Raw genomic sequence first — 17,003 nt, forward strand, 5'->3', positions numbered from 1 at the left:
TTCTTCGCGATCTTTTGTCACCACATTGACACCTCGGATGCTTTTACTTGTAGAAAATTTATTCAACCATGCTGTGCGAGGAACTCCTATTGGATTCGTTGATGTCATGTAATCTGAACAAAACTCGATACTTTCTTCAGCAATATACCTTTCAATCATCGAACCTTCAGGATGATATGGATTTTTAACGTACCCTTTCAAAATCTTCATATAACGCTCAATAGGATACATCCATCTTAAGTATACCGGTCCGCACAACTTGATTTCTCTAACCAAATGAACAAGTAAATGTACCATGATGTCAAAAAAAGATGGAGGGAAAAACATCTCTAGTTCACACAAGATGATAACAATCTCGCCTTGAAGTTCATCTAACTTTGTAGGATCGATGGCTTTACTACATATTGACGAGAAAAATGAACACAACCTGTTTATGGTGTGCCTAACATTTTTGGGCAAAATTCCACGAATAGCCACCGGTAACAACTGTTGCATTAAGACGTGACAATCGTGAGACTTCATGCCAACAAGCTTTAAGTCCTGCATTGACACTAAACTCTTGATATTTGAAGAGTATCCTTGTGGTACTTTGATACTCTTTAAACATACACAAAAACTTATCTTCTCTTGTCTAGACATTGTGTAACATGCAGGGGGCAAATAATTATCAGAAATTTAAAAAATTATCAGAAATGGCATTTTTGAAATTATTTTCAAACTATATGCCGCGGTTCAGCGGGCAACCGCGGCATATACCTCGAAATATTTCAAATAAATATTAAATTAATTTCATATAGGCGAATATGCCGCGGTTCCCTGGGGAACCGCGGCATATACCCCTGAAACGTGTTCAGCACAACTGTCTCCCCAACTGCCTTTCAGAGAATTTCAGAAGTTACAGGGGGTATATGCCGCGGTTCTCTGGGGAACCGCGGCATATACCCCCTGTAACTTCTGAAATTCTCTGACTAGCAGAGAAGTTAAGACGTTACAGGGGGTATATGCCGCGGTTCCCCAGGGAACCGCGGCATATACCCCCTGTAACTTTTCAAATTCACTGACCCAGTCAGCACCTGCAATAAATTGGCAGGGTATATGCCGCGGTTGTGCAGAGAACCGCGGCATATACTCTGTTATTTAATTTTTTATTCATACGTGGCGTCAAAGGCAAAGTTTGACTGGGGTATATGTCGCGGTTCTACTGGGAACCGCGGCATATATGTTCGTTTTATTTACAAAACTGCCACCGCGCACCATTATGCTGCGGTTTTCGTTGAACCGTGGCATAATGTGCGCTGTAAAAACCCGATTTTTTACTAGTGATTTGAAGATAAAACCTGCATGATTAAAGATTCAGATAATAAAGAATTATTCAGAGTTCAAATGAAAGGCAAGAGCTTTGTCTTGAATTTGATTGATAAAGAGTAGTTTGTTGTGCACAAGGTTGAAGACAATAAGCAGGTACAAGGGTTGCCTGAATTGGAAGAGAAATCACCTGTATGCGTAACTTTGCAATATGGAAAGCAAACAAGGTTGCCTTTTCCAAAAGACAAATCTTTGAGAACAACAAACAAACTGCAATTAGTACATACGAATATCGGAGAACCTAAAGAAACCCCATCTCTGAATGGCAAAAAAATTAGAGGAAGAAGAGCAGCCTAGGACAACTCTTCCCGAAGCAAAAGTTGAAAAAGCTGAAAAGCTAAGAGAACAAGTATAAGTAGATGAGGAAGTTGCGGAAGATTGTAAAGACGTGAAGACTAAGGAAGAAATTGTAATTGAGACTTTCAAAAGTGAAGGAACTTTGGATGATACGGTCAAGGACGAAAAAACTTAGTGTGTGGTGATGGTCTACAACATGTGAACACCAACTCTTCACTGAACACAAGTTCACGTGGCAGTTGATTCAAACCAGAGGAATTGCCCTTCCAACATTCCAGACCTGCGCCGACACCACTCCATTTGGGAACAAAACAACACTGGTTTACTCACTACTGAACTCGAATATCTTTTACACTAAAACAATGGTGCAAACATGTCCCATGCAACCAAATAAACAGACTAGAACAAGTGCATATCAATTCTAAATAGACCATCACACCTCTAAATGAAATCAACCATTATATTGTGCTGTAAAACACTAGCTTTTGGAGAAGACCAACTTGCTGAATGACTTACTTGGGAAATCCAATCACCGAACCAATAGGACCACTGCTGAATAAAATTTACTGCCGCACAAAGGTTAGTTTGGTTTTTGTCATATCAGTTGGCCAAAGTCAACAATTTGCACTAAAAGGAACACAACCACTTTTGTGCACTTTTCCAATCTCCACCACCTCAATAACAACACCTCAAGCTTAGAGTTTCGACTAATTGGGTCGCTACACTGTTGCCACAAAAGTTAGTCAAGCTGCTACACCGTATGAACCAGAACTCTTGTTGCGAATTACATAAATAAAAGTTGCCTCGGTTGGAACGTTGGACAGCGAGTTCGCTGCTGCAACGCCGGATACGAGTTGGCTGTTAGACTGAAGAGGTTGGAAAGTGAAAAGAGTTCTAGGGTTTACAATATATTTTAATAACTGATTTTTATTTATTAAACTATCATCACATGTTTTTAAAGTCTGTTTTTTAAATTGATTTAAATTCACAAACTTAAAAAGTCTATTTCGTATCAGAGAAGGAGAAGAAGTGTGGTTGACATTAAAGTTACACGAAATTTCGAAATCAATTATAAAGTCTCAAATACTAAATGAATAAATTAATTTGTAAATAGTCATTGTTCAAATGTACGTACCCTTATTGATGATATGACTCTAAATTTTTTATTTTAGAGACAATATTCAATTATCTACCCATAATTGTTTTTTACCTACAAAATCTTATGGTTGGTTTTGTTATTAAAAGATAAGGTCTTGTCCAGCCGAAATCGACTCAAATATATTAGGCTAATAATAATCTACTAGATATAAGGTATCGTTAACTCTTCTATGATTGACATAATAAAAGATAATAAGAAAAGTCGTATAGAAGATAACAACAGACACATCTATATAAATATATTAAGGAGTACTTGGAATTTATTTGCTCAGTTTTACTTTGATTTTCTTATACAACAGTTAACTAGTTAAACGAAATGACACTCTCACATACATACAATTTTATATTCATTTGACATTAATTTTTTTTTAAAACATAAAATTTTACTTTTTTATAATTATTTTATTTTTATAACATATGTCAAATGAATATAAATGTAATCACTGTATTATCACTCCTACATTTATTTTAGTCGTGTGAATCAAGAGATAAAGATGTTGAAATCATTTTTATGGCAGCGCTGTTACTTTGTCCACTACCTTTGGACTCATTAGAATAATACACGTCCTTGACAATCATAAGCAGTGCCACTATGAATGCGTAGTCCACGTTGGGATACACCAAGACATTGAAGCCACCATTATTCTCCATCTACATTACACACAAAAACATGCATATGTTATTAGCCTAATATATTTAAATTTTACCGCTTATAAAAAACATGCATCTAACATAAGTAGTCATACTTTGGCTATAATGGTAGGAGATTCACCGGCATAAACAGTGCACGAGTGTTTACTTCCATAAATGATCACTCTAAAGTCGCTTTTCTTTTCCTCTTTGTTGCCTGCGAGGAACACGTTTAATTTAGTAATCTCAGAAGGGATCGTCGACGATTTCTTGACTTCCTTCACCCAAAATAGCAAATCAGATGAATCATTGCTTTCACCCTTCAAAACTTTCCATTGCTCACGCACCGTCATAATCTGCATAAGAGAAATTATGAATTAGAACAACATGGTCAGTTAATCAGTAGGAAAAAACACAACACACTTACTATAACAAAAAAGGTCATCTAACAGTTAGTTTAGTTCAGTGGTTAGAATGAAAAATTAAACTTAGATTACTTCTGCAGGTGGGCAAACATGAAATTAATAAAAGTAAATAATTAACTTTAGAATGCTTGGTTAGCTGCATGAGGAACCAAACCTTATTGTAGAAAGTGACGATGGGTTTTTGTGTATCATCGCATAAGACACGACGGTCGCGAAGTGAGAAAGAGATATCCTTAATATAGAAGAGACGATCATCCTTTTCACTGTAAGCGATTCCTTTCTCAGTATTAATTTGTATACTGACAGGGTGAGGAACACAGTATGAAGGATTGATCACTTAGATTTTCTCTGCCATTGGAGAGTTAGGTGTTTTATGGAACCAAAGTGTCTTCATGTATGTGTTGTATATCTTCATATATATATATAAAAGAAAAAAAAATGTATTATGTAGAATAGATCAGTTGAAGCTTTCCACTTGCAAATACAATAGTATATGAAATCCATCGTTTTGATATGTTATCCACGTATATACGCTTCATTTATATATATATATATATATATATATATATATATATATATATATAATATATATATATATATATATATATATATATATATATATATATATATGACTAAGTCAAGACTTTGGCAGCATACTGAATAAACTATTGAATAAAAATGATCGCTAACAAGGCTAAACAATCAAATATGCACTGCCACAGTTAATTAAGTATGGATTCTGTGAGAATAAAATAAATGGTTTAAATTGAACCTGAAATTACCATCAAAATTAAAGTTAGACTTAGTATGCGCATTTTAAAAAACAAAATATATATATATGTGAACTTGTTGGATCAGATATTAAAATTTTAACATGGATAATTACTTTACTTTTTTGTATTAAATTCTCAAAGAAAAACTAAAGTTAGCAGCATGATATATACATGAATATAAAAGAAAAATAGAGTACAACAATTTAAAATATATATACACATTCTAAAGTTGGACTAAAATAGGTTTAAACGATTTCAATAATTTGGACACTTTCTTTAATTTATTTAAAATATTTACTAGACTATTTTTAGTCAGTATGTTTTAAACAATTTGAAAGGTTTTCCCTGGGTTGTAATTAAAAGATTCTTTATTTTTCATTGTTATAAATAATTTAATCTTGCAGATAAATATATAACTTTGACAATAATTTTTCTAATTTTCTTAATTTCTAAAATTTTAAACAATAAATAACTAAAAACTCGGTCACTCATGAAGATTAAAATAAATACTTAATCCTTGTATTTTAAACTATAATAAACATTTTTTTATAATTTAAATCACATAATATTTACTCATGATAACTGAATTATCTTAAATCATTTAATTATAAATTATAAAACTAAATAAAACATTTTATTTTTACGGATACAAAACTAAATCATATGTTTACAGTTAAAACTAATTAATTTTACAACTTTATTGAAAAAAATTTCATAACCATCAATATGAAATATTCCAGTATTGTTTGTGTTTAAATTTCTACGATTAATCACAATTACAATTTCAACAACATAATAAAATTAGAAAAGACTAACTTTAATGAGATACGTTCATCAAATACTTAAAATAATAATTCAATATAATGAAAAGGAATTTTTCACCATACAAAATGTGAGTAAAGAGAACCTTGTCTAAAATCGTTATGAACACACTACAAACCAAAACTGTCGACGTAGTCAAAACGGCAAGCCTTCCGTTTGTTCCTTCTTCTCAAGTACAACGAAGAAGATGAAGTAATTACTTAGAAAAGTTGGCAAAAATTGTAAAATTATCTACAATTTTTTTTTTCATCGTCGTTCAACCTTAAAAAAATTCAATTCGTTATTAAAATATTTTTTACTTGTGTAGATGGGATCACTTATTCTGCAAAATTATGTGAATAAAATGAATTTTTTTTTTCGTAGTTCAGAATGATTGACACCGGACGTGGAAAAATTCAACGAGAACGTGTTACCTGAGAAGAAATTAACTTTATCATCTATACTTCAACAACGGGTATTTTATTCTCTTTTTTTTATATCCTTATTATTACGTGTCTTTAATATATTAATTTAATATATTAAAAAATTCTTAATATATTTTAAACTATTTATTAAAAAATATGAATATAAATTTTACATTAGATTAAATTGAAAAAGTTCAACATTAAAGACGAAAAATGCATAAATTCATTATCTTAACTTTTTACATAGTTGAACTTTTCATTGGTGGAAAATTTTTTCCTGACAACTTGATATGATAGATGAAATTGAGGTGTCATAATAACTTTACCAATTATATTTTCATAATAAAAATAACAATTATTACAATTAATAAATAAAAAAAATATGTCGTCAGATAGTCTTATTTTCGTAGTAAAAGTAACATTTATATAATAAGTTGGAACAATATTGAAAATATATTGAGCAGTTATTATGGCATAGTTAAGTGTTTCATTGAAGAAAAATGGTAGAAAAAATTAGCACGCAACCTGTTCTGAATTTGACTCATAGATCATGATAAAAACAATAGATACAAACAACTTTCTAGCACTACAAAAATTAGAAAACAATAGATAAATTTATGTACCATAACATACACTCAGTTAAATTTATTTGTTAATGAATAGCTTGGCTTGTTAGTTGGCAATTGATATTGTGCAGTTTGAAGTGTTTGAAAAAAATGAGTTGCAAATTGTGTTTAGTGTAAGAATGAGTTGCAAACTGTGGTTAGTGTAAATGAAGGTTGATTTTTGTATCTATGTATTGAGATGCACATAATAGAAGCTCAACAACAACTTCAAAAGACCTTGAATTTGTATGGACCTAGTTGAAAAAATATCTTAAAATTTAAATCACATCCAAGAAAGTAAACCTACAATATTTGATAACTCTCCATTTTTTCCTATTTTTCTATGTTAATACTTTTCTTTTAGGTTAGATTAGCTTCTTATTTTCTAGAATTAAGGTAGATTAGTTTAAATAGGATAAAAATAGGTTTTAAACAAAAATAGTGTTAATTTTCTCTTTTTAGTTAAATAAAATAGGTTTCTTAAATAATTAGGTATTTTCTCTTTTAGAAAAATATTCATAAAAATAAATAAATAAATAAAATTTTTTGTTATTGTAGGCTTTTATATTGTTTTAACCCTTTAATTCATTCTTTGTGCAGACATTGGGCCCTGTTTTGTTTTTCAATTGGAGCTTATTGAATTAAATTGGGCCGCTGTATTGGGCTTCTGAAATTTAGATTGCGTTGTTGAAGGGTGTTGCTTCCTCCACCACCACGCCTTTCTCCCTCCACCTCCCCTTTACTATTTTGCCCCTCAGTAAAATTTTATTTTTAGGGTTATTATTTTTTAATTTTACTAATAACCTATCTAGTCCCTTGCATGAGTAAAATACTTATTTCTCTTTCTGGTGAGAGATACTACAAGTTGCAAAGGTTGGTGGTGGTGGAAGCAATCTTCTGTAGTGGTATAGTGTTGCTCTCGTAGTATAGTGCGTGAAGTGGTGCAATACGTGAAGTGGTACTGTGAGTTTGTGGTGCTTCCAGGTGCGTAGTACAATAAACCCTTCGTATAATAAACCCTTCGTATAATAAACCCTTCGTATAAAACCCTAAACTAAAAACGAAACCTTTAATGGAGGACATCCTTCAACGGATGTCAACATCCGTTTAAGGTAAAACGGATCCGTTTTACCTTAAACGGATGTTGACATCCGTTGAAGGATGTCCTCCGTTAAAGGTTTCGTTTTTATTTTGGGTTTGTTTTATTATTTTATTAGATATTTTAATAATTTAATTTAAATATTTTAATTAATTATTTTTTAATATATTTTTAATGTATTTTAATAACGTATATTTATATTAGTTTATATTTAAATTTTTAATTTTGGATGTTATATATAATTAGTTTTTAAATGTAATAATTTTGTAAAATATATATTTTTTATACATGATTTTTGTATCTTTAATTATTTAACAATTTTATAATGATATAAAAATTACTTATTATTTGATTTATATCAAATATATAATTTAATTATATTAATATTTTTATATTTGTTTGATTAATTATTAATTATGTTAATAAGGCTCATTATAATTTTGTAGGTGATTATTATTTAAAATGGATGAATATCTTTATATGGATTCTGAAATTGGTTGTAGTTTGAAATCTGATTTGTCTTCATCAATTAGCAAAGTTGTAGAGAGGGATTTAACAAATAAATTTACAACAAATGAAATATTTTGTTCACGGGAGCACTTAATTCAATGGGTAAGAGGGATGGCTTATAATTTAGGATTTGTTGTGGTAATAATAAGATCTAACATAGCTACTGGTGTATAGGGAAGAAAAACGTTCGTCATACTTGGATGTGAAAGAGGGGGGAAATATAGGAAATACAAAGCTGATGTAGTGGCTAGTGTATACGGCACTCATAAATGTGAATGTCCGTTTAGATTAAAGGGTAAACCATGTTCAGATGGGGCCGGATGGGTGTTGAAGGTGATGTGTGGACATCACAACCATGGATTGGCTGAAACTTTAGTTGGTCACCCTTATGCTGGCAGGTTAAATACGAGTGAGAAGTCATTATTGGTTGATATGACAAAGAGTAAAGTTACACCTGCAAATATTTTACTAACACTCAAACAAAATAATGATCGAAATGTCACAACGATTAAACAAATCTACAACGCAATGCATGCGTATAAACGATCATTAAGAGGGTCCAGAATTGAACTACAACAACTTATGATGTTGTTGGATCGGGATAAGTACATTCACTGGAGTAGGTGTGCTCATGATTCAGAGGTTGTTACTGACTTGTTTTGGACACATCCTGATGCGGTCAAAATGTTGAACTCATTTAATGTTGTATTTATGATGGATTCCACATATAAAACAAATAGATATAGACTTCCGTTGCTTGAGATTATGGGTATTACGTCTACAGGGTTAACCTTCTCAGCAGCATTTGCTTTCTTGTCTACTGAAAGGCAGAGTAATTTCACATGGGCTTTGGAAAAGCTAAAAGGTTTATTTTTAACATCTGAGGGTGGTCCTAAAGTCATTGTCACTGACCGAGACTTGGCTTTGATGAATGCCATAGCAAATGTATTCCCTGAGTCATATCAGATGTTATGTCGGTTCCACATCCTTAAAAATGTTAAAGCTAAATGCAAAATGTTAGTTCATTTTACTGAGGTTTGGGAAGTGTTGATGGATGCATGGGAAAATGTGATGGACTGTGCTGATGAAAGCTTGTTTGCTTAGTATGTGAATGGTTTTCAATACGCAAGCAGTTCATGACCTTTGTTCTTTGAATATGTCAATCAGACTTGGATTATTCCGTACAACACATACTTTGTAAAGTTTTGGACGAACAAAGTAATGCATTTAGGGAACATAACCACAAATAGGTATATTGTAATGTTATTTTATTTATTTGTTTTGTAGATAAATATTTATTTGCACTTGTTGAAGGTTTTTTTTTTTTGTTTTAGGGCTGAATCTACTCATTGGAGCCTGAAGAAAGTTTTGGGCAATAGTATGGGTGATTTATGGTATCATCGTGGTGTGGTATCATCGTAAGAAGTCACCAATCGCCTCCTCCCCATGCTAGGGAAATGTTCGTATATCCAACTCTAAAAAAATAATTATTCAATTAAATTACATCCATCTTCGAACATGAAAATAAATACATGAAATAAATGTCAAATTTATAACTGTACCTGAAATAGAGTCAGATACCCAGCCATATGCTTCATGGAGGCAAGACTCGCATCCCCGAGTTGCTCGTACAAATAGGCGAGTGCAGCAACACCCCAAGCATATTTGCCACACGCGTGTACGTCTCTAAATAACAATAAGTAAGACACGCGTATGGAACTGGCACTCTTATTTGCAAAAATCGTGCATCCTACTAGATGCAACAAATATGCTCTAGCAGCATAGTCCCAATGCTGCGACTCACACCTCTGAACATATATCTCTCTAAGCTAGCTGAGTTTGACTTTCGGACCACGTGCGTCCTCCATCTCAGCACCTGTTGTGCCACCATCAACGCCGAGCAGTTGCACAAGGGTTGTACGAGCCTCCTCAAACAACAACTCCTCCAAATCACACAGTTGTCCCATCAGGGGCAGGTGAAGTAATGTCGAGACGTCATCAAGAGTAATCTACATCTCCCCTACAGGGAGATGGAAACTACTGGTCTCAAAATGCCACCTCTCTATGAATCCGAGGAGTAACCCCTTATCAATGTAATCATAACAAATCCCCGTAAGAGGCATCAAACTGGAATTCAACACAATGTCTTGAATTCCCTCGTGGCATGGTCCTAACTTATTTACTTTTTTTTCCGTGGGAGATCAACTTCAGTGTGTCCCCTCGATCCTACACATCAATATTTAATAAAATTTCTATTAAAAAAATAATAATAAATTTTATTTTTGCACTCACCCGGCCTTTGGAAATAGCATAAGCTACGTGCTGAACATAGTGCGTCAGCAATGAATGATCACGTGGACCTCCAGGAAATCCATCGACATCCTCTTGTATGTCATCAACATCCGCATGCTCCTCCTCATCATCATTGTCGTTAGGGGCCTCAAATGCATTCTCCTCACCATGAGTCTCATACGTCTCATATGTTTGTTCCTCAACGGCTCGCTCCTCAGCTATGGGGTCATCTTGGATAGGAGCTGCACGACTTCTACGAGCAGAAACGGTAGGTCTTCTCCGAGCTTCATCCTGCGACGAACTCTCTCCTCGAGAACTCTCACCTCGAGAACTAAAAGATGTACCATGTGTTCTTGCCATTTCTAACAATAATTTGTTTGTTTAATTTCAAAAATTAAAAAAATTATTGTGTTAAATATCATTAATAAACTATAAAAAATGCAATTCAAAATAAATTAAACTAATAATAATTAATTTATTCACTACAAAAAAACTTAAATAAAAGAAACAATTACCTAATTAATTAAAAAATATATTTAAATACATTTCCATTTCATTATTATTAAATTAATTATTATTACAAATACAAATTTATTATAAATTAAATCCAAATACAAATTTACTAATATTAATACAATTAAATTAATAATATTTATTTGAAAAAATAAAAATAAATTAAATATATAAAAGTTTTCGTATTTAATTCAAACTTAGAAACTACAAATAAAAAAGTTTATAAAATATTCAAATAATAATCTAAGTTAAAGAAAATCTAAAAATAAGTATATATATATATTATATATATATATATATATATATATATATATATATATATATATATATATATATATATATCAAATAACTATATTTAAAAAAAATATATAAAATATATATTGCAGTTATAATAATTATAAAAACAATTAAAATATTAAAGAAAAAAAATGCGGCATCCGAGAGCCAAAACGGATTTGGGATATCCAATCAGCCTTCAACGGATATCCCACATCCGTCGACGGAAGTCGGACATTCGTCGAAGGCAAAAGGATGTCCCACATCCGTCGAAGGCAAATGGATGTCCCACATCCGTTTGGCCTTTCGTGGACACTGTTCAGACGCAGCATAGAAACAAAAGGCACGGAGAAGAATGGTGGACGGAGAACCAACCTGGACGCCGCAGATCCATGCTCTTCCACGCCAGATGAAAGGCTCCTCCGCACCAACGGCTGCTCCACACCAAACGGTCCTGCAACACCAAACGGTCCTCCAAGGAAAATGAAGAATGAAAGAAATGGAGGAAGAGGGGAGAAGAGGGTTGCAGACGGAAGAGAGATTGTTAAACGAATATGGAAGATGCAACGGTAGGTGTAGGGAGTAAATACGAAAATTAGGTTTAAATAAATTAATATAGTAAAAGTAAAAAAATTTTAACCTGAGGATATAACTGGAATTAAAGAAAATTGGGGAGGTGGAGGGAGAAAGTTGGGGTGGTGGAGGGAGAAACACCCGTTGTTGAAATGTAGTGATTTGGGCTACACGTGTTGATGCTGTGCGTTAAGGAAACTCTGGTGCTGAGATTGGGCCAAACCACATCTGGTTGCTATACATGGGATTCAGAAGCAAAGCTGGGCTATTGCTTTGGAGATGGGCTACTCCGCTGGCAAGGGTTGAAGCCCTTTTGAAGAGTTTAGTGAAACGATGCGTATTGGGAACATTGAAAAATGCTCGAGAAGAACCTAGTCAAAGTCAGTTGAAGAATGCTCGAGAAGCTTCCAAGTTTCTTTTCAATTTTTCCCCCTTTATTTCTTTTTCTGTTTTTGAACTTTCCTTGGGAGGTATTGTAATATAGAATAGACGTGCATTGGGTGACAGACAGTGCACTTAGACTTAGAGTAGATAGTGGTGGGTGGCACTGCGATTCAATTTTCAGTTCCATGCTTTAGTTTTAGATTTTATTGCTTTCTTAGAAGTAGCTACTTTGATTCTTGCATTGGAGTTCTTGAATCATTCCATTGGATGACAAACATTGGAGTATTCGTGGAGTCTAGTATCTTGTATTTCAATTCTAGTTGTTAAATAAAATTTCTATTTCATGCTTAGTTGTTAATTCAATTTACATTTCTCCAAACATGCTTCTTTTAATTTCAGAGTTTGAGTTTACGTTTCCTGTTGATTCAGTGTTTCATTTTGGTTCTTATGATACTATTGTTGAAGTTAGAATTCTGATTTAGATTTGCATTGAATTGGGGAATTGCTTGAGAATTACCATTTTAAAGTTCTAAAATATGGACTAAAAAGACTCCAAAGAGGGTTTAACTTCCTCGGAATGTCTTTTTGAATAGTAATCACTAGTACAAAAATATTATACAATGTCGAATATTTTGGGCTTTTAACGGTGAATTCGCAAACAACGTCATATCAGGAGACGTTAAATTTACGTCGAGTTTAAAAAATTCGACGTTAAATTAACGTCAAATTTTGTTATTATATGATGTTAACTTAACTTCGAATTTTGTTAATATTCGACGTTAATCAATTTTTTTTGTTCTTTTTTAATTAATTGTGATACTTTTTTACAACTCTACAAGACCTGAAAAGCAAAAAAAAAAAAAATTTCAGGTTTTGGAAGAAAACAATAATAACCAACAACAAAGAAGTTCAATCAAACAACAACAATAAACAAGTTCAACTAAACAACAACAAACAAGTTCAACAAAAAAAATAACAAACAAGTTCAATAAAGAAGTTCTTCAAAACGAAAACGAAAACTAACCTTCAAAAGGTGGGTTCGTCGGACTACGGTTTCGTCACAAGTGAGAGAAATCAGAATGCGCCTATGAAGGATAAGAGCACGAAAATAATCAGTTAAAATACATAAAGTAATTAATTAACATGCATTTGTATCAAATGAAAAAGAAAGATTACCTGTGATGCTCGTCAAATTTCGTTCGAGAAAAGTTTGAGAAGAGAAGAGGGTATCGCGCGCTAAGATAAAGTAAATGAATTTTCAATCTCCCGCTCAAATTTTTATTGAATTCGCTAACCTTTTGAGGTCGAATTTAAAAGTTTTTTGACGTTTTATATCCTTTTACGTCGAATTACAATTCTAAACGATGTTTAATAATTGCATTTATTTACAAAAATGTCACCGCTCATTTTAAACGTTAGTTATCCAGTGGTTTGACGTTGAACGCATGATGTTATATGTTGTTTTTGTACTAGTGAATTGAGACTCTCTTGTCCACTTTAATGCACATTTATCTTTGAATTCTACTTTTACCCATTGTTCTTAGTTTCTAATTTGGACTTTTAGTATTTCTGTAGAGTTGATATCATATTAATTTAGTTTATATGTTGAATTCTCTTATTTTCTTTCTGATACATGAAGATTTAAATTCCTTACATTACGATTTTACTTTCCAGACCATGTATATAGATAGTGTGCATTAATTGATCATGTGTTTCATGCATTTATATTCTGTGTGCATTCATTCTCAAATTTCAATTTTGATTTCTTTTGCTTATTTTAGTGATTCATAGATTTAGGTTTTGTTATTGCATTGCATGAGTAGTAGTGTTTATTAGTTTAGGTTATATTTTCTGCATTTAGTATAGGTATCATACATTATTACGTTAATAATTAGTTTCTCACTATAAAAAAGAAGGGCATTATCGAAGGTCAGAAGCCCTCGGAAACAGCCCAAAACCGTCGGTAAAAGGTAATTACCGAAGGCTTATCGACGGCCAAAGAGCCCTCGGTAAATCCCTTGTCGCTAACATTTACTGATGAGCCATTATTTTCTGCACTGCACTTAGTTTATTGTACTAGAGTTAATCGGGAAAGTATGCTCAAATATCCAGTATTTTCCCATTTTTCTGAATTGTGCTTAATTCGATCAGAAATCCTTATTTTAATTAATTTGAATTGTCTGAGACTAATTATTTACATTATTGAGTGCAGGGAAATTATTGGATAATTTTAGGACTGAAAGATAAATTTCTCAGTCATTTCATTTTAAACTTAAGTGAGAAACAAGATGAATTTTATTTTGCACAAGGAAAGAAGCCAGCAATTACTAATTTCCAAATAAAAATTTGTAAGGGAGATGCATGAATTGAAATTTTGGATGCTAATATTCTGCACAAGAAAAACCACGTCAACTTAAATTGAAGTGCTACATCCATGCACAACATATGTGGCAGCAGACATCCTAGTATCCAGCTGGCTGAAAACGTCCCAACACACAACACGTCAGGGAGCAAGGAGCTGAAAACAGGGGATTGATTGAAGAAAAATGAGGAAGCTAGATGCTAGGGAGGAGACAAGCCGAGAGTCTATGGTCAGAAGGAGACAACACACATGCTGATTTTGAAAGTCTCTTAACTCCTTCCTCTCGGCAGTTTTAGGATCTATCTCCTCTCTTCTTTTCCCGTGGAGAATAAACAAGTAGATATACTAGCATGGATGGAGAATGAAGGAGGAAGCATGTTTGAATATTGAGAACACTGGAAATTCACGTTCTGGAAGAGGCACAAGACCAAGAGGCAGCTAGTTTGTTTCCTTTACTTTATTTTTCTTTGCTTCTTTATACTTTGAATGTTTCTCCTTGAGAAAACTGGAAACATGTTCATGATAAATGAATAGCTCATGTTTACTCCTTTTCTTGAATTGTGATTGCATCTTCCATTTGGTTTTCTGCATTTTTATACAATCTCTTAGTATCTTGTAACTTTTGGGAAGATGATTCATGCCTTTGTGTAGAACTGATACAAGAAGGCCTAGCACCATAGGACCCATCACAAGAGGGATGGCCAAAAAGCTCCAAGATGAGTATTCTCCCCAAGGTCAAATACTATTTGCTATTTTTGGATGGAAAATTGGAGAACAAGAAGATGTTACAAATTTTCCAAAACATGGAGAAGGGTAAAGTGGACATTTCTACACAAGAAGGGGTGTGCTTATCCTTCTATGGGGCCGCATTAGTAATTGTTTTTCCTCCACATGTAAAACTCATTTGTCACGTGCTTCATAAAGCTTTCTAGAAGCCACACATTTAGCACATGGGTAGTTATTAGCATTTCAGATCTGAAACGTGTAATATGCTTGCTTAAGCCTTGAGATTGATCTATAAAATCTCATAGGCAAAGCTTGTAGCTCACTTTTGGATTGTAGTAAAGAATTTCTGCTGAAATGTATAGCAAATTCCTTCTCCAAGAGTCACTTCTTAGCTTGATCTCCATTGCAACTTTCTTCCACTCTAGGAAGCCTTCTGAGTTGTGAATCACCTCTCCAAGCTAGCCTCCATCTCCACTCACCATAAACACCAACAATCCGCTGCCACACCTCCAAAGATCCCAGCCAATCTGATCCAGAAATTCCTCCAGAATCTGCAGTTGCTGCCGCCACTGTTCCCTTGGTTTCAGCTGCCTTCCAAGCCTCCATTCACCTCCAATCTCACGGCACATCTTCAATACATCCCCCTAGATGCATCAAGAACCAAATAGCAAGTTCATGTGTTTTGCTTTCATAGTAGAGTAGCAAGGAGATTGCCGTTACCTACTCAATAAAAAACCACAAAAAGAAAGTTGTTTGATTCAAGAACCAAATAGCAAGTTCATTTGTTTGATTCAATAAGAGTGGATGTAGCAAAAGCCATTGGTCCATAAAATATCAAAAGTTCAAGTTAAAAAGAGTGATTAAAACATTAAAAGGCAGAATAGGACCAATACATCTTGATTTCGAAATTCTGGTTGCACCTTTGAACATTGCTGTCAAAATTTAATGCAAGTTCATTGAGACATTTCAACAAACAGTTTGGTCCACTTTCATTGCATAGCTATTTCGTGCTTGATTCTGGTTTCTGGTCTTTTATTGCGTTTTAAATCTGTTCTAGAGCCATTCCTAAGATCATCTTGAAGTGCCACCGTGATTGATAGCCATTTAATTGCTTGCTTTCTGAATTTTGAACACTCTGCACACCATCTGTTTGACAAAAGTCTTGGTGTTGCTGTCACTTGGATGTGATTTTGGTGGCAATTGTGGTGGTAGTTTCTGTGATTAACTGGTTTGTTGGATAGGTGAACTATAATTCAAATGGCTCATTACAAGTGGAAGCATCAAAGGAAGTTCAATTGGTGAGGAAAGTAATTGAAGTTGGCTCTTGAAGAAGGAAAAGCCGTGACCAATTCTGTCCAGAATTGTCCGACCAACAACCTGCAGCAGAGTTCCATTCTGCAGAAACTCAATTTCCTTGTTTAAGCACTTTGCAGCTGAGAGAATTGTTTGGAATCCAGTAGATTCAAGTTCTTTGAGAGCAACCCAAAGCTGCACACATTGTTCCCTTAGCCTATTTTAACTTTTTCCTTTCCAATTTACCAAATTTCTTTTGTAATTTCCATTGGTTTCTTTGGTTGTAAGTTCCAAATCCAAGCAAGTGAGGTGCTAGAGTTCACAAGTGCTCTTCCCTCATTTGTAACTAGACTCAAAGAAGTCTCACAACCTAAAATTGAGTAGTCGGTGAGTGTGTCTTAGATCCAAAGTCTAAGCCTCACCTAGGAGACCTCACTTTAATTGCTTTTCCAATTCTCGACTAGATAGCATATATCTTGTGCGAATAGGAAGCTCT

At 33.5% G+C, this 17,003-nt stretch overlaps 1 protein-coding gene and 1 pseudogene across 1 annotated transcript; one reads left to right on the top strand and one right to left on the bottom strand.

Moving 5' to 3' along the window:
• Positions 1-3,288: 3,288 nt before the first annotated feature.
• On the bottom strand, positions 3,289-4,230 carry LOC124846748 (protein LURP-one-related 15-like; annotated as a pseudogene).
• A 4,194-nt stretch (positions 4,231-8,424) lies between these two features.
• On the top strand, positions 8,425-9,192 carry LOC148202214 (protein FAR1-RELATED SEQUENCE 5-like). The gene has a single exon (XM_088109560.1). The coding sequence runs from the start codon at positions 8,425-8,427 to the stop codon at positions 9,190-9,192; it is 768 nt and encodes a 255-aa protein (XP_087965686.1).
• The last annotated feature ends 7,811 nt before the right edge of the window (positions 9,193-17,003 follow it).

The sequence above is a fragment of the Vigna umbellata genome, chromosome 3, assembly GCF_029865625.1.
Source record: "Vigna umbellata cultivar VRB3 chromosome 3, Vumbellata_1.0, whole genome shotgun sequence".
Lineage (NCBI taxonomy): Eukaryota > Viridiplantae > Streptophyta > Magnoliopsida > Fabales > Fabaceae > Vigna > Vigna umbellata.

Excerpts from the sequence above, each read along its gene's own strand:
- LOC148202214 (XM_088109560.1), top strand. The coding sequence starts at position 8,425 with ATGTGTGGACATCACAACCATGGATTGGCTGAAACTTTAGTTGGTCAC.